We start from the raw sequence: 22,411 nt of genomic DNA on the forward strand, positions 1-22,411 counted from the left end.
TACATGATTGTGAATTTATTGGAGTGCTCTTTCATAAGTAAGAACGTTAGTTTGCAGAGGTACACTATATTACCAACAGTCCCAATCACTTGGCCTGGCCACAGGTATGTACAGTATATCACGAAAGTGAATACACCCCTCACAGTTTTTGCAGATCTTTTCTTAGGGAAGCATTACAGAAATTTCACTTTGACACAATGATAAGTGACCTTTTAACAACATATTTAACCGCTTAAATTTCTTGTTCACTCAGAAAAAAAACAAAACACAGCCATTAATGTTTGAGCATGTACTCACAAAAGTGAGTACACCCCAGATTAAAATCTGGTAGAGAAGGGGCTGTGTTTGCTCGAATCGTCTCAAAATGAAACGAAATGAAAAGGGAGGTGTCATCAGTGTGCGTTTCAACCTTTCTTTGCATTGAACTTTTACATTTTGAGTCTGCATCTGGCTTAAATAGATTGGTGTGAGATTTGAATGCAATCGTATGGAGAATATCATGATCTGCTTCAGTAGTCACAGTGTATGTTGGCATGCATGTTTCTTTTAGGTGTATTTCAGATTGCCAATGTTGACAGCATTCATGCATCCCCAAACCATGTCAGTCCCACTACCATGCTTGGCTATTGAGAGGATACACTTTTTTTTTTAACTCACTTGTTTACCACCACACATGCTTGACACCATCTAAAGCAAATGTGTTTATCTTGGTCTCAAGAGAGATGAACAGACCAAGGATATGGATCATTGGAACCATGTGTGATCTGAAAAGACCAAGATGAACAAATATACTTTAGACGGTGTGAAGCATGTGTGGTGGTAAACAAGTGAGTTTTACCAAAAAAAAGTATATCCTATGAAAAGCCAAGCATGGTAGTGGGACTGACATGGTTTGGGGATGCATGAATGCTGTCAACATTGGTAATCTGAAATACACCTAAAAGAAACATGCATGTCAACATGCACTGTGACGTGACTACTGAAGCAGATCATGATATTCTCAAAAGGATTGCATTCAAATCTCACACCAATCTATTTAAGCCAGATGCAGACTCAAAATGTAAAAGTTCAATTCAAAGAAAGGTTGAAACGACACTGATGACCTCCCTTTTCATTTTGTTTCATTTCGAGACGATTCGAGCAAACGCAGCCCCTTCTCTACTGAATTTTAATCTGGGGTGTACTCACTTTTGTGAGTACATGTTCAAACATTAATGGCTGTATTTAGTTCTTTTCTGAGTGAACAAGAAATTTAAGCGGTTTAATATGTTGTTAAAAGGTCACTAATCATTGTGTGAAAGTGAAATTTCTGTAATGCTTTCCTATGAAAAGATATACTCACAAATCTGCAAAAACTGTGAGGGGGGTAGTCACTTTCGTGATATATTGTAAAATCAAGCACCTAGGCGTGTACACTGTTTTTACAAACATTTGTGAAAGAATAGGCTGCTCTCAGGAGCTTAGTGAATTCCAGCATGGAACTGTCATAGGTTGCCATGTGTGTAATAAATCCAGTCATGACATTTCTGCTCTCCTAAATATTCCAGTCAACTGTCAGCTTCATAAGAAAATGGAAGTGTGAAAAACAGCAACTCCCAACCATGCTCCTAACCTTGTGCGAGTTTGGAGCAGGCCCCTTCCTCTTCCAACATGACTCTGTCAGACAGTGCACAAAGCAGGGTCCTTAAACACTTGGATGACAACGTCTGGTGTGGATGAACTTGAACCTGATAGAGCACCTTTGAGACGAATTAGGGCAGAGACAGAGCCAGGCCCTCTTGACCAACATCAGTGTGCGACCCCACCAATGTGCTTTTGTAGAGTGATCAGAAATTCCTGTAAGCAGCAATCAATCTTTTGGACATTCCCAGAAGAGTTGAAGCTGCATAGAACAAAATTACATAGAACCCTATGGGTTAGGAATGGGATGGCACTTAAGTTCATACGTGATTCAAGGCAGGTGAGCGAATAATACTCTTGGTAATATAGTGTACCTGCGTTCAGTTGTGCATTTACAGCCAGATCAGGGGATGATGCTTTTACCATCTATTGTTGACTATTATGAACCCTTATGTCTGTCTGCTGCATAAAGTTCTTGTGCCATTCATTTTACACCAGGTCAGTCACATGATACCACACTGAATTGTAGCTCTGCAAGCACTGCGTTACATATCACGCCTCCACCAAAGCACTGCAAAAGGCCCAAGTTTCGATTGCTTGCACAATGCTTTCTGAGAAATTCTCAAAGGGCATAGGTGATCCCCAGTGGCTTACGCATGTGCAGTCCCACGGTAAGGCCATAGATGCAGCTGGAGGTTGATGGGTAGTCATCACAGCAGTGCACGATAACTCTAAAGTTGTCCTATTTAGATTACAAGGCTGCATGTACACTTCCAGTTGATTATCATCTACACAAAATGTAGTGCAAGACGTGGCAGGTTCTGTGACCAGACCTGCTGTGAGTCCTGGCTAAATTGTGGAGCCAGCTGGCTCACTAAATCTTGCTCCTGGCTCAGCAGTTTCTACAGACACAATGCCAATTGGACTGGGCTAGGTTGCGCGTACCGACTTACTGTATGGAAGTTTGACTTGCTTTAGTACTACAAAATTACCTGTGCTGAGTTGATTACTGACAATGATTTCTTGCAAAGTCAAATCCCACAATTTTAAAAGTCAACAAAATAGACATTTCAGGAATTAACCAGTCATAATGCCTTCAGGCCTGCCCTGAACTAAATGAAACGGCACACCATTATGAAACAAATGATTTAGGTTTTATTCAAAAATATACACATCTTTTTTTTATAACATTCAAAGAAAAATAATGCAAATAAACATATCAAAGCACGTATTCTGCACAGTCTATGGGCTCTCAAGACCTTCTTTTGTCAACTACATGTGTTGTAGTCACTAGTAGACCATCATGGTCTATTTACAGTATTACAGAAGCAGCAGTCTTTCCAATGACTCAGGTTTAATTTTGGGCTCAGCACCTCCATGCATGGCAGTCGTCACCAGTCAAACTGCTTGTAGCCATCAAGCTAGGAAGAACCAGATCTGGATTTCTGACTGTTCAGCACCTCCCGACGACCTTTTACAGGTCTTGGTGCATCTCTCAAACGCCTTGTAAAGGTCTAGTACAGTGATTCTCAAAATTGTGGGCCGCAAAGGTATTCCAAGTGGGTCCTGAAATCATTTTCTAAAAGTCTAAATAACATTTTGTTGCTGTTGACTACTGATTAGAGTTGTATCATCCATTGGGGCCAGAGGTGGGCCCCAAACATTTCTGAGAACTTCAAGTGGGCCCTACATAGGAAAGTGTTAAGAAACCCTGGTCTAGTAGGTTTATTCTCTGAAACTTTTAGAGGTTCAGTATGTTCAGCCGCATCTTTCTGAAGTTGTAGCATCTCATACTGTACGTACAGTATCATGTTGTAAAAGTCCAAGTAGGATCGTCAGTTGTTTGACACTGTAGAGATCTAGCAGGCTCCACCACTTGTAGAGGTGTAGGTCAGTGGTTCTCAACTGAAATAGTCTTGAGACCCACAATTTCCCGTGGTCAATACGTTGTGACCTAAACTGTGTGTCGCAGTCAGATTCTTCAGATAATAACAAAAAAAATATTACCATGCATTTCATAATATGCATTATTATTTGCATTGCATGCTGATATACAATGTGTCTTATGAAGTAGTGGAGAAGAAAAGGCCTATTAACCATGTTTCACTCTGTCTTCGACATCAGAGTCATTTTTAGTGCATTGCATCACAGCTCCGCGACCCACCCAGGAACCCTCCGCGACCCACTTTTGGGTCCCGACCCACCAGTTGAGAATCACTGGTGAAGGTGGCACCTCTCAAACAATGCAGGTATTCTAGTAGGTAGATCACTTCACTGTGGAGATCTAGTAGCCTCCTAAAACAGGTCTCTGTAGCTCTAGCATCTCTTCAGCATCATCTTGTAATGGTGAAGTAGATTCACCAATTCTCAAACACCTTGTACACGTTTTGTAAGTTTAGCATCTCTCCCTACAACTTGTTGAGATCTTGAGATGGGTTCAGCATCTCTCGAAGACCTTGTAGAGGTCAGGCAGGTTGGCGATCTGCAGTACGCTTCCGTCGTCGCTGAAGTGTGTAGGGGGGCTGAAGAGTGTCCTGAAGCCCTTGAAGACCAAGTGCTCCACCTGCCATCTCCATGACAACGATGGTCCCGCCTCCACACCCTCGCCAGATCCTGCGCCCACTTCGGACACACCCGACTCGTCCTGCTGCCAGAGGCAAACACACATACATAGATGTTAAACCACCTATTTATCAGGGCTTCACATTCACTTCTTGCTCACCAGCCAGTGGCTAGTGGTTTTGCAGTCACTAGCCATTCAGCCTTTCTACTACCCACAACTCACACGGATTTACTGTCACACCGATTAACCTGCAACATTTAGCCCAGAAGAGGTGGCGTCAGCTTACTTTTTTTCTATGTCCCTCTTCATAGAGCCCTACACGTTTGGTTGTGTGTTTGATGGCATGAGTGTTACCTGAGGTTGTGTGTCCGTGTCCAGTGTGTACTCCTTCCTTACGGAGTAGAAGCGAGCGCACTCCCTGCTGAAGTCTCTGAAGCACTCCCTCTCATTCTCCCAGTTCACCTGGCAAGACAACATGCTACATTTCGGTTACTGGATCTACATACTCATGTGATTTCCCCCCATTAACTAAGGATTGCAGCTTGTGTACTCTAGGGATGTATACAACCATTGTAGCCATAGAAAACTCCTTTTTTTGCTCTTTGTCACTCACAATCAACTACACCACTATCATCACAAACGAAGGGTGTATTAAATTGTGAATCTTGGAATTGAGTAGAAGATCGTTGAGAATCTGCCAAAGTGGAGAAATCCTATAGATTGTCTTGCAGTGAGGATGTTTACTTTATCAGTACCAGAGTGATGTTTACTTACTTTGTTGTCTTCACTTTTAATCTTTACTTTATTGTATAGTTGTGCACATTCTAAAAGTGTCAGCAGAGTGTTTACATTGTAATGCAAAAATGCAATTATATTCATTAATATCTGTTCAGAAAGGTTTATAGTCCTAAAATGCCAGTTTTTGCTTTATCTTCGATGGAAGATCATGATAAAAAATTGAATTGCGAATTATGTTTTAAAAAATCGTGATGATATAGCCATATCGCCCACCCTTACAACAGTACAAGCCATGCAAAAGGCCTACATTGGAACACAAACATGTTAGTCATTTTAATTCCTTAATTTTAGGTCTATTGTAAACTAGCTCACCACAAATGTAAGGTTTTTAACGAAAAGCACCAAGAGTGCCTTAGACCTTCCTCACTTCTCTCTACTGTAGTCAAGGTTACGGTTGGAACAGAGGCCCTCCTGTACTGTGCAGACACTACAGAGAGTCAATGAGTTTCACTGTTGGCAACTGGACTTGTATTTGTGGCCTGAAGACACTGTATTTTCTCTGTCAGACTTCCTCAGGTCTAGTTCTTTTATATATATATATAGGGGCTTATATATATTTTAGGGGCTTGTATGCTTTCATTTGACAGGACAGTGTGAGAGGGTGACAGGAAGTGAATGGGAGAGAGAGATGGGCAGGATCGGGAAATGACCTCGGGCCGGAATCGAACTTGGGTCCCTGGTGCAGCAATGCAGTGCCCTACCGTTTGAGCCACGGCAGGTCCTCTCAGATCTAGTTCTAACAGATGAGCAAATGAACAGCCTTCAAGCTACAAACAGAAGCCCTATCAAGTTACCTACCACTAAACTCTAAACGTGATTTAAATGACCTGGATGAATGAGTCTTGACTTCTCAGACAGGCTAAAGGGAGTTTGGCTGGGAGGTGGTTACTGTGCTAGCATGCTGATGAGGCGGGAAGCAGGGTGTTCTTTACCTCGGTTGCTAGGCGCAGGATAAACATGGGCAGCCCCTCCATGGCAGGGACGTACTTATCCAGCAACAGAGGAAGCCCAGTCAGATTGCCCTCCTGCTCACACACACACACACACATGGACACAAACATACACGCACAAGCACAAGCACAAGCACACGCACACGCACACACACAATGCAACAGTGAATGCATTTACATATTGATCTTCGAAGCATATATCTACATCAACATGTGTGTTAATCTTCACAACTTTGAACATGACTTTTACTATCCATGCCATGTATATGTTCTCCCATTACATGCCACAAGTCAGTCTTTAGGGTTATCCAATACCTGTTCCCAAACAGCAGAGGGCGCTGCCATAGGATGACCCTTATGGGCCTATACTACAAAGCTGCTTCAGGAGTAAACCAGGCTAAGCTAAGAGGTAAATCATCTAATAGAATGAGGACTCCAGACTCTTCCATTACATGATTTACCTCTTAACTTTACCTGGTTTACTCCTCAACCAGCTTTGTAGTATAGGCCCCTGCAGTCCTCACTTGGTCCATCTCCGGAGAGAAGTAGACCTACCCATAAAAACAGTCCTCACCTGGTCCTCAAAAGGTCTAGAATAGTGTTTCTCAATGGGGGCACCCAGTTGCAAATGAAACGGGGGACAAACGTCAAATGTATTCAATTTTTAATACTGGGGGGGCAGGCTTATGATGTGGCCAGGGGGGCATGTGTTGGACTTGTCTATAACTACCGTAGTCCTGACCTAATGAATATGTCCCCAGAAGAGAGGTGCTGTGCAGCTGCTCTAGTCTACCTGGTCTATCTCCAGAGAGAAGTAGTCCTCCAGCATCTCAGACTTCTTGCGCAGGAAGTCCACGATGAACTCGGCCAGCCCCTCTTTAGGCCCGTCCTCTTCAGACCAGCCGCTCTCCTCACACTCCAGAGCCAACATGGCCAGCTCATACAGGGGGGCCGGGCTCTGGAAACACACACACACACACACACACACACACACACAGTATGGCCAGCTCACATAGGAATACATGAACACACACACACACACACACACACACACACACACACACACACACACACACACACACACACACACACACACACACACACACACACAGTACAAGAATATGTGTCAATTATGTCTCAATGTACGTACTGAGTACCTAGTGAGTAACGGTGCTTTTATGCAAAAGGGCGGCCTGTACGGATTAAAGCTAAGGTCAGTATTTCTGCAACAGATGTTTTCAAGATGGCATTTCGGCAATAGAAATGAAGTGCCCAGTGAAAGGAACAGAACTGGCGGAAACCAGCACTGGACTGGCTTGGATGGTGGATATGTGGTTGATCCATTAAAAAAAATCATTAAGAGTAGATGCCCAAAGGTAGGAAGATATACCTCACAAAGGGGGAATGTTTTTAATAGCGCTGAGGTCATGTACGAGTTCTCGGTGAAATATCACTCCGCAAGACTGAGATCATTCTTTCCCCACTATGACATGGCGTCTGCAGTCAGAATACGCAACCAAGTACGCTCACAAACATTCTTGCTAGAGTAAGAACAAACCATTTTCCTCAGCAGTTGCCTGACAGGTTGGCATTGAGGAAGAGCGAGAGAGAGAGAGAGCGAGAGAGCGAGAGAGAGAGAGAGAGAGAGAGAGAGAGAGAGAGAGAGAGAGAGAGAGAGAGAGAGAGAGAGAGAGAGAGAGAGAGAGAGAGAGAGAGCACAAGAGAGCGAACAACTATTTAAACCAGGTACAAAGGAGTACTTACCGATAGCCTCAACACTCCAAAGTTGCCAAAATCGTAAATCAGGATCTGATAGAAAAGCTCCTCACTGCAAAATAAAAAAGCAAAAAAAATAAATCAGCCTTTGTTGGAAATGCGTTACACTGCGCAACATCTGGTGGCTAGACCAGGTGACGGGTAGGTAAGGGAGATGTGAGATGGTAGTTTTGGATTCACCCGAGTTTGGATATTGCTGAATAGCGCACAACGTGTTAAGTGTAATGATTAGACAAGGCTATGGACAGGTCAGCAAGGTGTGAGGTGGGAAAGGTTGGTGATCACCTGAGTTTGGAGGTGTTGAGCAGGTAGAGTTTGGTGTGGTGCTGTGCCAGAGACCAGCGTGGGTCCACACAGCCCACAAACGTCAGATTCTGCAGCATCTCCTGAAGACCTGACACATGCAAACATGCAACCAACATCACTTCATTTGAAAGGTAAAAACAAGACTGGCAAGACCCCTTACAATAGCAAACCTGGGTCTTTTTCTGACCATATGGGTACAAGAAGTGTGTTTTCTTTTTTGCCAATGCCTGTCTGTTCGCGTGATGTGAGTGAGTGTGTGCGTGCGCGCGTGCGTGCGCGCGTGCGTGCGTGTGACCTTTGTGATTCTTCTCGGTGATCTCCTCTCTGAGCTCCCTGACGCTCGTCAGCTTGATGACGCGTCTCTTGGGGGTGGCACCTGTCGTTAGCCCCTCCCCTTCCTCCTTTCCCACCCGAGGCCTCTTCCTGATGGGCACAGGCGAACAGTGTGACTCATCAAAGTCTAGCAAATTCCATATAATCAGACACTTTCCAAAGACTGAGCCAATAACCAAAGAGTGGAGCTATGCCTTTGAAATGCAATCCAGACTGGTACATAGGTTAACCTGTGTTGGGCGTTCAAATCCCACCCTTACCCGTCCTCCCTACACCTCTATCTATGACTGAGGTGCCCTTGAGCACCTACAGTAACCCCACATTGCTAGAGGGACTGTAATCCATACGCTGTATCTAAATAACTGTAAGTCGCTTTGGATAAAGCACTACAACTAAGTGTAATGTAATGTAATGTGTTTTAAAGATGGGGCACCTCTGGCCACTTACCTAGGAGCAGTCTCCCCCTCCCCCTCCGCCTCCGCCTCTCCATCTTCAGCTGTGCTGCTCTCCATCTTTTCTCCTCCTCCATCTCCAGGCTCCATATCTGCCAGGGCATCCAGCATCTCCTCATCCCCAAGCTCAGCCTCCGGACCTCCTCCACCTCCACCAGGCCCTGCAGCAGACAAGGAGGATGAGGAGGAAGAGATGGAGGAGGTGGCAGGAGGCAGCGTCTTGGCTATGGGCTGGAGGAAGGCGTCCAGTTTCTGGGCCTTGGAGTCGGTGCGGACCATCTGGTGGGCGTAGACCCTCTCGGCTGCGTCAGAGGAGGAAGAGGGGCCAGAGGCCTTCAGGTCACTAGTGGAGGCCGGCAGGCCAGGAAGCAGCGTCTAGTAGGGAGAGGGGAACAAGGATTAACAATACACAAGGGGGGCACTGTGGCGTAGCACAATAGCGCTTCGACAACGTTCTATGGGAAGCCTCGGTATCCATGCATCAATATCCTAATTTCTCTGACTTAAGTAGAAGTAGGAGGTGTGGTGTGTACCTGTGTGAAGTAGGTGCGTGAGGAGTTGGAGCCCAGTAGTTTGCTCTCGACGTGCTTCTGGATGCTCTCGATGATGCAGTCCTCATGCAGGAAGTGCACCTCGTGCTTAGTGGGGTGCACGTTCACATCGATGTTCTTGGCAGCGATCTCTAAGCTACAAAGAGAACAGGACAACAGGGGGAGAGAGTGAGCGCAGTTACAGTACATGTAGTTTATTTCATTAAACACACAGCGTCGCTTTCAGGTCTTCTTCAGGTCTCTATATTTCTTTTGGACTTCAAGCCCAGTGTACAAGTGTACAGTGTTCAAGCCCTCCATCAAAATGTCTACCACATTTGTTCAGCACCCGGATTATTGTTTTTGAGGATGTGTGCACCCTAACCTCCAAATGCAGTTAAATGTAGGGAATATCGTAATTGTAAATAGATTCAGTTTGCCAATGAGAAATGTAAACTTTTTATTCATTCCGAATGTGGCCGTATTCCAGGGGTATTCCAGTGCCACAACGCTTGTCGCATGTAAACGGAATATTCTAGTTTTAAACTGAATACTGAAAACTGAATACAACACATTCAAGAAAACTGGTGAGGACCGCACTATTGTGTCACACACAACTCAGAAAAGGAGCCAAATGTACTAAATATAGTCATTTCCCTTTCAGTCGTCCATAGAGCTGTGCTAGTATCCAAAAAACACGCCTCTTTTTAAAATGTATACCATAAACCCATCAACTGCAATTCACACTACGACACATTACAACTCTGCAATCCTGCTCCCTCCCCGTTACAGATAACTGTGGCAATATACTTGTTAAGTAGGCATGTAGGCCAAGTTTGATTGTAACATGTTACAAAATCAATTCCTCTGCAAAGAGTCAGTGTCAGTGTGTGTGCGTGTGCATGTGTGTGTGCGTGTGTGTGTAGTAAATACCTGAGATACAGGAAGGGGTGTGTGTTCTTGGGAAGGTAAGCAGCATAAACCGTCTCGATGGCCTTCTTCAAAGCAGTAGACTCCACCAGGCGATCTGCAAACCAAACCACATAAACACACACAACAGTCAGTCAATCTTTGCTGTGGCAGGCAAACAGTCAGTCATGTTGGCCCTCAAACAGGTTGGACAGAAACGCCAAAGTGTGTGTGTGTGTTTGTGTTTCCATTCATCCCTGTGAGGACGGCAAACCGCAAATCGACACACAATCAAATTCAACCTCTGCTATTTCATCATTTTAAAAGCACAATGAGGTGTACACAGCAATTCAATACAATCAAATACAGTAAAATCAAAAAAAGCATTGTTGCATACTCAGAAAATCGATGCAATGATTACTTACGCCAACGAATGCCTTCATTGAGGTTAAATAAGTGTGCAACAAACATTTGCAAGCATCTGCATTTAACTTATCACACTTGCGAGCAGTACAGTTTGTGTTTGTGTGCGTGTGCGTGTGCGCGTGTGTGTGTGTGTGTGTGTGTGTGTGTGTACAGGGCACCTACGGTTGATGAAGAGGACGAGTATGCACTTTTTGACAGAGTAGTTGGCATTGGAGATATAGCCGTAGAGTTTAAAGGCCAGCTTCTGGTCCTCACAGCCCACCTCGATCAACTCCCTGAGGACACACACACACACACACACACACACACACACACACACACACACACACACACACACACACACACACACACACACACACACACACACACACACACACACACACACACACACACACACACACACACACACACACACACACTCTCTCTTTAGCATCCTTCTCAATGACCAAATCTTGTTAATCTCTAGCTGTAAAAAGCTGCCATGCTTAAAAAATGCTGCAAAATGTGACTACAGATAGCTTCCTCAATTCATTTTTAGTGACGTGTAGTGAACTGTTAAAAGTGAAAATGATACGGAAATAGGTGCGCACCCACAATCACACTTTTACAGCTGTGGAAGTCCCCACTACTGTTTGAAAGTGAAGTCAGAGACCGTACAAATCTGTACCTGCTGACGTTGACTCCAAACACGACTCTGATGTTGTCCAGGATGGTGGCGTTGGGGAGAGTCTTGACGTCTGCCACCAGCTCCCCTTGCTGTGGACAAAACAGAGAGGAGATGATGATGATGATGATGATGATGATGATGATGATGGGAGAACAGAATGTCTTGACAAGATGATGATGATGGAGGGGGGCATGAGGATAGCAATACAGTTTGAGAGGAGATGATAATGATGATGAGGGAAGGAGATGGGGAGAGAAGGCAGGAGGAAAGGAGACGTTTAAGATGTGGGGAGAAGACAAGGAGAAGAGAGGAGAAGAGGGAAGGAGAACAAGACGTGAGGGTAGAAGAACATGAGGAGAGAAGACGGTGATGAGAGAACAGATATAGTGACAAGATGATGAGGGAAATGAGGAAAGAAGAACAAGGAGGAACCTCAATACAATCTATAGCACATTACACATCATGATAATAATGATGATAATAATGAACCAGCTAACCCCCACCCATTTACAGTATCAGTCCCAAATGCCGTGTGAGAAACGCTGCATAGATGACAGCTATGAAGCTTGTCACCAAGCCCCTGGGCTGTTGTCATCACTGTGACAAGGCAGGCAAGGCAGGTGACAAGGCAGGCAAACACCATACCTTTTTGACAGTGAAGCTCTTGCCAGAGTTGTGAATGGCATACCTGTGAAGCAAACAATGCGGCTCTCAGTGACAGATCTGTATACTGATTTCTTTCAGGCATAATTGCAATATGCACGCAGACACATTAGTCATTGCAACATTAAGCATTAGTCATCTTAATTTGATATGCATGAAGGGTGTACTCACAAAAAGTCAAGGCTGTGAGGAACAACATGCGGCTTACCGATGAGGCTTACCGATACCGCATGCAAAACAATGTCTTTATTGAAAGGGCAACTAGCAAAGTGACACATCTTACTCTTCCTGACAGACACACACGGCCGTCAGCACACACACCTGCTGACCACCTCCACGATCTTTGAGTACTCTTCGCTGGGGTTCCTGAGTGCTTTTCGCCTTGTGGTGATGTTGTAGAAGAGATCTTCCACCTGTAGACATGGTGAGGTAACCATTAGGAACAGCAGCACCAATTTACTTTGGGTTAAAGAGCTGCCATTGTGTGACACATTATGGCATGGAATCGCACATGGAATCCCTCTGCCATATGTGGGGTCAAAGGTTTGACTTTTTTTGTTTTTGTTTTTTAAATGGGGGGCTGGGTCGTGCAACAACAGGATTTCTGGTCTGCCAATTCCTGGCAGGCTGCCCATAGCCCTTCTGAATGATTTAGTACTAGACACTGCAACCCAAATAGTAATGGTGCCACCCTTGTAACCGTGGACAATACGGTGGATGCAAATGCCTCCCTGTCTCACACTTCAGTCTGCCATGTCCTGTCTACACATGAGACTTAAAAATGTAATATTTTACTTCTTTGTATATCTAGTACACCTGACATAACTAAATTGGCAATAAACCTGACTTTCAAAGTATGTGTGCCTCAAAATGACATTGCTCCACTTCAAAAACTCAGTCAAACTCTAACACAGCCAAAAGAGAAAGAACAGATGAGAGTAATGGATAACTCACTGAGATCTGCGTGCCCTGGTTGCCAGCACAGGGCTTTGGTGGAGCTTTCGGCTTCCCATCACTGTAGCTGGCCCTGTGAACAGTAGATTTAGAATTTAGATGCTGTTTACAAGTATATGAAAGATATTTTTGAAAATGCATCAGTTCAGCCTCTCGTTTAAAGGTGAACTGAGTTTAGGAAATTTTCTTTTAAAACCCATCCGTCACAATGGCATTTCTTTAATCATCCATGTGTCGTGTTATTATGTAAATAGATTTTTAAAAAACATTTCAAAAACACAATGTGTGATCAGCACCTTAGAATGGGAATTCAATAGTCATTAACTACAGAGGAAACAAAGATATGTAAATAAAGATGCATGTTTCGTATAATGTAATACAATGTGCATCATGCCAATGAAATTTACCGGTAGATACAAATAATTGTGCCCTGCCCATCTGTAATTTGCATCACTTTTCATTTGCATCAACCAATCCCTGTGGCACCTGAGGAAGGTACTGGAAAAGCAGCTCACCTGTAAGCACATTTAGCATCCGCAGTCTTGGTTGTTATTGTGACATGAGCCACGTGACTTATGCTGGCAAGAGCCTAAGAAAAACAATCAAACAAACAAACAAACACAACAATAGGTGACAAGAGATAATCAGACAGCCAAAGGAGTCGGTATTCAACACCAACAACTCTAACTGATTTATATAGAGGCCTTGTTGTCCCCTCCTTGCCATTCTGCAACCCATTCTGGGAATCCATGTAATGCCCAGGTGACAGCAGTGAAAGCTTTGACACAAACCTCTCCTCTGAACCCGTAGGTTGCTATGCTTGACAGGTCTTCGAAAGTCTGCAGCTTGCTTGTCGTGAAGCGTTCGCAAACAATGTCCATGTCATCTTTCTGAAAGGCATTGGATATATAATCACATCTGAGAAGATCACAACACGTAGGAAGAATTATAAGAGCACATACGTAGGGGAAATATAAGCGCTCACTCGGATGCCTGTGCCGTTGTCTTGAATCTGAATCAGCTTCAAGCCTCCTTCCTTCACTGTTACTTGAATGTTTGTAGACTTTGCGTCCAAACTACATGTGAGGCATGCAGAAAGACCACAGGTTAGCATGACAGTGTCAAGATGTCTAAGAATACATGTGCTGTATGAATAGTCTTGGTATGCCAAACAAGTGTGTCAACGTCAAATCTTAATGCTGAAAATGCTATGTGGTTGCTTGCATTGAAAACTGGTTTGTTTTGACCAGGTAGGCTAATGTCAATTAGGCCTATAGCTAGCATGCACAGCCATGGCAGCACAACAAAACAGCAGACTTATTGCTTCAGTGTCAGTTTATACTGCCTGTTGTGCAATTGACGAGTGTTTTCTTACCAGTTTTCAATCATCTCTTTGATTGCATTTGCAGGCCGCTGTATAACCTCCCCAGCTGCAATACGATTCACCACAGTTTCGTCAAGCCTTCGAATGACGCCTGCCATTTTCTGGGATGTTTACATAAATCTTGCAGATAAGTAATGAAGGACGTCGCTTTCCAATGTTATGAAATAGTTTACAGGTGTCTCAAAAAACTAAGATACGATACAACAATAATCTGCACTTTTCCCTCCACAGGAAAACCATGCGACAGCTAAAGCCCGCGTTGACTTGACAAACCCCGCCCAGCAGCATTGCTATTGGTTCCGAATTTTTTTTGTAAATACTACGGAAAGCCAAAGGTCTGCATGTAACGGGCGAAACGGCGAATGAAAAAAAAAACAGATCACAGTGTTGGAAAAACTAAGAGGCTACATTTGCCACTGATAAAGCCGCAATTAACTCTGGCCTAAAGTACTGATATCACAATATTGCCAAAACAGCAGAAACATTACATTAATGAATCAGTATGATTTCAGTAAAGACTATGAGCTAGTGGCCTATTTCAGAACTTCACTGTAGGTTCAGGAGGCTACTCTCACCCACCCCCTTAGTTATTCATAAACAATCTATTGTTCTTTATGTTTCAAATAAAAAGCAAATAACCCAGTTTTGTAGAAAAATGTTTAATACCTTACTTTGTTTCATTTAAATAACAATTATATCCTATGAACAAGTGATCATCACTTTGCCTAATGTTGCATTACTGTAGTTGTCTGTTTGCAGATAGACCAAAAGCTTAAAATTGTTTAATTGAGCACTGATTATGAAGTCTGCTTGTTATCGTTTGGACTCGGGCAAAGTGATCTCAATGGGGTAAAATGTAGTAAGCAATGCATCCGACGGGTGGCGCTGTTTGGTCACCATCACCAGGCTGAACATCTCCAAGCGGTCCTGCCTGAACTCTGTGCGGTCGTACTGGGGACCATCCGAGGGCTGCACCAGATCCAGATACCTGTTGATAGTTTTTAAAATAACACACACACACACACACACACACACACACACACACACACACACACACACACACACACACACACACACACACACACACACACACACACACACACACACACACACACAAAGTAAGTAATTCATCAACAGTATCATTTATCACACATCTTCAATTAAAACACCATTACACGTTCAGGTCTAACACTAGACTTCACTAAGCTATTGTGAGAACAAAGAACCTGGCAGCATTCCCTTCACTCTGATCCCCTGTCTAACCCAGTACAGGAGCTACATGCATGAATGAACAGGGAAGCCGATGATGGTGTGGGACAAACGGGTCAAATGTCTTGGGCCCAGGCAGAGAGGGGGCCCAGAAATGGGTCCCCCTTGCATTATGTATTGGGTGGGGGGCCCTTTCAGAAGACTTTGTCCCGGGCCCGGGAAAAGCTGTCAGCGGCCCTGTGAATGAATGAGGGAGAAGACACATCATGAGACGCTGGAATCCCACTGGAATCCCACAGACATTTTTTGAGGCCGGCGAGGAGGATACTCTAAAATGGAGGCTGCCAAGTAAACAGCTCCCTGAAGGGAGGGTTGAGCCGCAGGGTTATTTAGGGCAAACAATGCCAGCTTCTCCCCTACGGGCGACAGGTGAGCAGATTCATGTGTGACGCGTTTTATTGCTGTTTTTCAGAAGGTAGCTATTGTACGGTGGCACCTAAGCAACAGCAATAGCAGTAACAAGAGAAGATCTGTGCATACAATTTGTTGTTTCTCAGGAACCTGCACTGTGTCTCTTTAGAGCAAAAGTGTCTACAACCAAATAAGTTGTAGCAGTTACAGTTACAGTGGCAGTTACACTTTGGTGATAGTTAACAGAACAGTGCATTCTGATATATAGTAAACTGGTTCTAATTTTGATTCTGAGCTCAGGTTCTTACTCTGGGTACGATAGTAATCCTGGCAGTGACATTAGGACAGGGGTCCCCAAACTTTTTTCTCTGGGGGGCACATTATCGTTCCTGACTGTGATCAGGGGCCGGGATCAATTATTTGGGCTGTATACTAGGCCACTGCCTGTTATAGCCATAATTTCTAGCACGGCAATCGCCATTACACGCTGAAGAAGGGCTCTGCCCGAAACATTCGTAGGCGAATAAACAGAGAAAAATCTGAAGAGTGCTATCCTTTGCTTCCTTCATTCATAATTTCTAGCACAAAATAGCTCATCATTACAAGTGATTTGCAAAAGAAGTGAGTGAGTACTTCACATGTTTTTCAATTTGAAATACCACAAGTATTCCTTTTAATTTCCAAAAAGCATGTGAAAATAGCAAGGAGAGGTTAGAAACATATGGTGATTGACAGTTTAGGAGTGATACAATAGAAATGGTAGGCTGTTGATATTACAGTGAGATGAGAAACTATCAAGACAAGAAACTTCTGGTGATTCACACAAAGTTAGTGAAAATTAAACTGTAGGAAGGCCTGTTGATAAATATATTTTATCTTTTTTTCTGTGAGGATTGCTTCTTTGGGCCAGTTCAAATGGTGAGAGGTGGAGGGCCGGTCAAAGGGGCCTGGCGGGCCGCATCCGGCTCCCGGGCCTTAGATTGGGGACCCCTGCATTAGAGGTAGTGATCACTGATGGGCAACTTGGATTGATTAGTTTTACAGTCCAGTGCCACATATTCCAAATGACCTACTTTTACCTGTCCAACTCAACCAGGTGATCATTCAACCAGCCAGTCACGTGGTGGAGTAGGACAGGTAAGATCAGGTGAAAGCATTTGGAATATGTGGCACTGGATCGCAACTAATCAATCCAGGTTGCCTGTCAGTGTTACTAAGAAAGTAAGAGTTGGCTCACTTCTCGTCCTGCAGTATTTCCTTGCTGAGCAGCTGAGAGCTCAGGCCAGGGAAGACCTGATTCAGCTGGTTCTCCACGCTCTCCATCAGGTCCACCTCCATCATGTTCACCACCAGGGCCTTGCCATAGCTACAGCAAAGGGGGCAGAACACCATACATGTGATGGCTTCTGTTAAACTGGTTATGTTTCTCTTCAATTTCTGTGTATTTTTTTCCCTTTTCAAAGGAACGCAAACACAGTCATTATGTCAAGTACACAATGCATTGCATCAAACCAAACTGCAACAAATTAATAGCAACAGCAATAAGATTTGTATGGCACATTATCATCACACATAACTGTCATTCCATGTGCTTGAGATGAAAAAAACAGAAATATGTTCAGAAATAATTGTGTTCGGGGCCACTGAAAGCTTTGGCCATACCCATGACACCGCCCCCCCCTTCCAGAGCATGTTATTATGGCCAAAGCTGTACAGAGGTTACTTCAGATGGGAAGATCAAGATACTGTAAGTAACACTGCAGAAGTGCTTTGTTCCATTTTTCTCCCGTGCATTGTGCTGCCTGAAGTCATCTATGGCAGCAAGCTGCTGAACAGCAGCTTAAATTACAGCCCTGCATGAGATATTGTTCTGCATGATCTGTCTCGCCCTTTCTGCTTAACCAAATGTCTGCCTAGACCACTTAGGCAGTCTCTTGTGTGCTACAGCACATAACTTGCCTAAGCCTAGACCAATCTAGTTTTTTGATAAGGTTTGCATTTGTTTCTAGTAAGCAATCTGGTTTCTGTGCAAGTGTTCAGATGCTTTTGTTTCATAGGCACATTAAAAAAACATTCATTGCATTAATTTTGAACAATTTGGAGGAAAAACACATATCTGATGGATTTGTATTATTTCAAATAAGTCAGCAGACAACAACACGAGGTGGCCCTCTATGACTAATCATCATGAATAAAACTACTGTCACATCAGCCAAAAGGACCTTGGTCGCTAAGAGACCACAGAGAAACAAAAGATAAAAACACTGGCCTGGAGTGACCTCCCATACTACACTGTGAACAGCAACAATAATATGTAGACAGTAATATCAGTACAGATGGACTTTAGTTAGGCTATATATGACAAAAGAACAGTAGGCTCATATACTCTATTCATAATCACCTCATGCCCTACAATGCAAAAAGGCAACTGCACAGAGCTATGAACTGTGTTAAGTCACTTTAAAATGATTCTGTTGTCCAGCTTAAGTCGTTTTAGGTAGATTTTCATCAAGGTAGTTAGTGCCTTTTTGCTTTGTAGGCCAGTATATTTGTAATGTATGCAAAACGATCTGTAACACATAAACAATAACACGGTGAGCCTTTGAGACAGTGTTTTGTTGATCTTTTGGTCAATGCAAATTAAGGCAAGGGCATGCATGGATCTTAGTTATATATTTATTCACAACAACACACACCACAATATTATGCTGTGAATTAATGATGTTATTGTACAAAGACGCGTGCACCATGTGTAATACAGGTGATTGTAATTTGTATAGGGTAGGATTTCATTAAATACACACAGTAACCCAGAGCTCACCGTATAGATCCCAGCAGTGCCAGTCTGAGTGTGTCTGGCTTCATGTTCTCTGGGTGCATGGCATCCACATAGTTGGTGTCTCTGTAGCGCAGAAAGGTGGCAGCTTGACCTGAGGGGTCTATGATCAGAGGCCATCTACAAACACACACACACGCACGCACGCACACACACACACACACACACACACACACACACACACACACACACACACACACACACACACACACACACACACACACACACACATATTCATGTGAGCATGCACACACACACACATACACACACACATTCACGCACAAACAGACATTCACACATGTACACACACACACACACACACACACACACACACACACACACACACACACACACACACACACACACACACACACACACACACACACAATCATGCATTAATATCATTGACAGTATATCAATGATTAATATACACACAGACACACATCTATGCGCAAATGCAAACCTCAAACAGAATGTGCCTTCGCATACCATTATTATAATATTTTTTTATGACACAAGCAACAATAAAAAAAAGAAGACAAAGGACAAAAAAGACATTCACTCCAAGGTGTAAAACTGGGAGGAGTATCAACAATACTGCCGTACGCTGAATAATGGAAACTTTTGTTTTTACATAATTGGGGTCAGTGTACAACACATTTTATATGAGTCATATCAGCGTAACCCGAATGACAGATAAGAGAGTGCTTTCCAAAATGGCCGACCGCTGCTTTGTTTGATCTCTTTTTTTTCTGGCTTGTTTAGTCAGCTGCATCAGACGGCACGGCTATGACATCACACCACATCCCACGCCAGCGGAAGAGGAACTGGCCCTGCCCTCCTCGTCACTACTGTACTAGAAACTTCTACAGCACTACAGAAAATCCTCCCCATAGCACATTGACAGGTTTAATTGGGGTGACCTTTAAAGTAAAAGCACTCTGCCTGAGAGGGCAAAGGTGTGGCTCTGTGTGTGTGTGTGTGTGTGTGTGTGTGTGTGTGTGTGTGTGTGTGTGTGTGTGTGTGTGTGTGTGTGTGTGTGTGTGTGCGTGTGTGTGTGTGTGTGTGTGTGTGTGTGTGTGTGTCTGTGTGTCTGTGTGTCTGTCTGTGTCTGCCTGTGCCTGTGTGTGTATGTGTGTGTATTTTGCTACCTCCAATGTTTTGAGTCGCGTTGGTTTGTCTGTCTGTCTGTTTGTCTGTCAGTAGGATAACTCAAAAAGTTACGCACAGATTTTGATGAAAAGTTGTTGGAAATGACAAAAGGAAAAAATGATCAAATTTAGGTGATCCTGATCACGATGTGGATCCAGGAATTTTTCGACTTTGCGGGATGGGGCGAATTTTGACATTTTATTTTCTACAGTAACTCTACAAAAACAAGGCAGGAAGACTTGAAAAAAACTAGGGTGTAACATAGGTCTGCACTCTCTGAGAGCATTTTTAGTTTCTGATGCAATTCCCTCCAGCTGAAAAAGAAACTGGAGCATAAACATCCCTAAGGCTACAGCTGGTCAAGTCAAAGAGTAAAGATTACATTACATTACATTACATTGCACTTAGCTGACGCTTTCATTTTTATTCAAAGCGACTTACAGTTACTATTTTGCAGGGCATTGGTTACAGTCCCTGGAGCAATGTGGGGTTAGGTGCCTTGCTCAAGAGCACTTCAGCCATGGATGGAGATGTAGGGAGAGGTCAGGGGGGATTCGAACCTGCAACCCCTAGATTGAAAGAACAACTCTCTAACCACTAAGCCACGGCTGCATCAAAAAAAAAAAAATTTCCATCAAAAAATGTACAGCAAGACTAGTATGATCGGACTAGTACGACCAGTTGGTTTCCATGGATACTTTCAACTCAAAACTGATTTATTTCACAGTCCATCTGTACATGTTTTGTATTCAGGTCATATTATGTACGTCAAAATGTATTTACACATTGCCTTTAGGAAATGTGTACGAGTGAGACACCAGTGCTGCCAGAAAAAGGTGTGTGTGTGTGCGTGCGTGCGTGTGTATGTGTGTGTGCACGCACGCATGTGTGTATGTGCTCACCGCACGCCTGTGTGTGTGTGTGTGTGTTTGTGTGTGTCTGTGTGTGTGTGTGTGTGTGTGTGTGTGTGTGTGTGTGTGTGTGTGTGTGTGTGTGTATGTGTGTGTGTGTGTCTGTGTGTGTCTGTGTGTGTGTGTGTGTGTGTGTGTGTGTTTGTGTGCTCTCACCTTTAACAGGCACCGTACCCCTCCTCGCTCAGCAACAGCATCTGAAGACATGACGCCACAGTCACCCCAAACCTGCTGCTTGAGCTTAGGCGTAGGCTTTATACTGGTCTGGCCTAGGCCAAACCTGGTCCAATCTTTGAAGTCGTTCTATCTCAGCTGCTAGTGCCACCAGGCCATTTTTTTAATGGTTGCCACGGCTACTATTCCATATAAAATCAGAGCGTTGGGCTTTGCTCTACAGTTCCGCTGATGGCCTATGGCTTATTAAAGAAACACTAAGCACTTTTCCTCTTCAGAAGCCCTACAGGTTGGGAGTAGAACTGTTTGTCATTCGATTTATAGACAAATGGACCACTCCAGCAAACTCTGTCTCTCTCTCTCTCTCTCCCTCACCTCCTCCAGACTGTTCTCTGAGTGTGAGTTTGGCCAGGGAGAGTTGGTCTGCAGCCTGCTGTGCTGCCAGCTGGGCCTTGGCTAGGACCTCTTCCGCATCGTGCACCACCTAAACACACATATTCACACACATATTCACACACACACACACACACACACACACACACACACACACACACACACACACACACACACACACACACACACACACACACACACACACACACACACACACACACACACACACACATTTGCATGCTTTGACAGAAATACACACACACACGGAAGTCATATCCATTCCCATTTCCAAACTTTACAGCTCTTCTGTCAAAATGCTGATAACAGGCCAGATAAAGTAGTTGCATAGGTGTACTCAGTGAATATGGAGCACTGTTTACACTGGGGCTCTAATGTGTAATATTTGCACTTTATCACTGTAACAAAAGAGACTGAGAGAGTCCTGCTTCTGCCCTGCTATGCTGCACTCACACTGCACACTCAAACTCACATAGAGGATGGCTTGACACTGAAACATGCTTTTTACATGGCACCTTTCTTCTTTAAGTATGAAAAAAAGTTAATTTGCCCATTTTTTCCATTTTAAACTGATGGGGTTTTTTTTCATTGTTTTATCTGGCACCCAAGACCATAATAAAGAAGATGCCTTACTAACAGGGCAAAATGGTGCAGCCCAAGATCTTTTTTTATTTATTACGCTATAGGTGCATAAATGTTTCAATGGCGCATGTGTCCCCATAGGACCAATCCAGAAGATACCTTTTTGGGGTTTGAGTACAACCACTTCAGTAATTCAGATGGCATCATCACTTCTACTTTTGTAATTTATGGCAGTAGCACCTGTGTGTATTCTGTTTATCAGTTTGACCAGACTGGTGTATACTACTGTAAATCTTTCAGTGCTTCTGAGTATGACTGGTGATGTCACAGTGACGTTGCTAGGGGTTACCTGCAGGGTGACTGTCGCCTGCTCCATACCCTTGTCCGCACACTT

At 43.8% G+C, this 22,411-nt stretch overlaps 2 protein-coding genes across 2 annotated transcripts in view; both read right to left on the reverse strand.

Annotated features, from left to right (window-relative positions):
- Positions 1-2,752: 2,752 nt before the first annotated feature.
- On the reverse strand, positions 2,753-14,597 carry mlh1 (mutL homolog 1, colon cancer, nonpolyposis type 2 (E. coli)). The gene is made up of 19 exons (XM_063190903.1): positions 14,323-14,597; positions 13,933-14,023; positions 13,739-13,837; positions 13,463-13,536; positions 12,948-13,020; positions 12,315-12,406; positions 11,976-12,018; positions 11,331-11,419; positions 10,826-10,938; positions 10,262-10,355; positions 9,332-9,485; positions 8,794-9,173; positions 8,309-8,436; positions 7,993-8,101; positions 7,696-7,759; positions 6,725-6,889; positions 5,914-6,006; positions 4,538-4,645; positions 2,753-4,267 (listed from the first exon to the last, which is right to left on the reverse strand). The coding sequence occupies exons 1-19, from the start codon at positions 14,427-14,429 to the stop codon at positions 4,058-4,060; spliced, it is 2,286 nt and encodes a 761-aa protein (XP_063046973.1). The 5' UTR covers positions 14,430-14,597; the 3' UTR covers positions 2,753-4,057.
- A 387-nt stretch (positions 14,598-14,984) lies between these two features.
- LOC134441071 (IQ motif and ankyrin repeat domain-containing protein 1-like) overlaps positions 14,985-22,411 on the reverse strand; it is a 22,462-nt gene continuing 15,035 nt past the window's right edge. The window contains exons 9-14 of the mRNA XM_063191263.1: positions 22,367-22,411; positions 21,400-21,508; positions 21,007-21,047; positions 18,773-18,921; positions 17,189-17,317; positions 14,985-15,319 (exon numbers count right to left, since the gene is read on the reverse strand). The exon at positions 22,367-22,411 is cut by the window's right edge and continues 48 nt beyond it. Of these exons, the coding sequence (XP_063047333.1) occupies positions 15,145-15,319; positions 17,189-17,317; positions 18,773-18,921; positions 21,007-21,047; positions 21,400-21,508; positions 22,367-22,411 (648 nt within the window). The 3' untranslated portion in view covers positions 14,985-15,144. The remainder of the gene's footprint in view (positions 15,320-17,188; positions 17,318-18,772; positions 18,922-21,006; positions 21,048-21,399; positions 21,509-22,366) is intronic.

The sequence above is a fragment of the Engraulis encrasicolus genome, chromosome 24 (assembly GCF_034702125.1).
Source record: "Engraulis encrasicolus isolate BLACKSEA-1 chromosome 24, IST_EnEncr_1.0, whole genome shotgun sequence".
NCBI classification, from domain to species: Eukaryota; Metazoa; Chordata; class Actinopteri; order Clupeiformes; family Engraulidae; genus Engraulis; species Engraulis encrasicolus.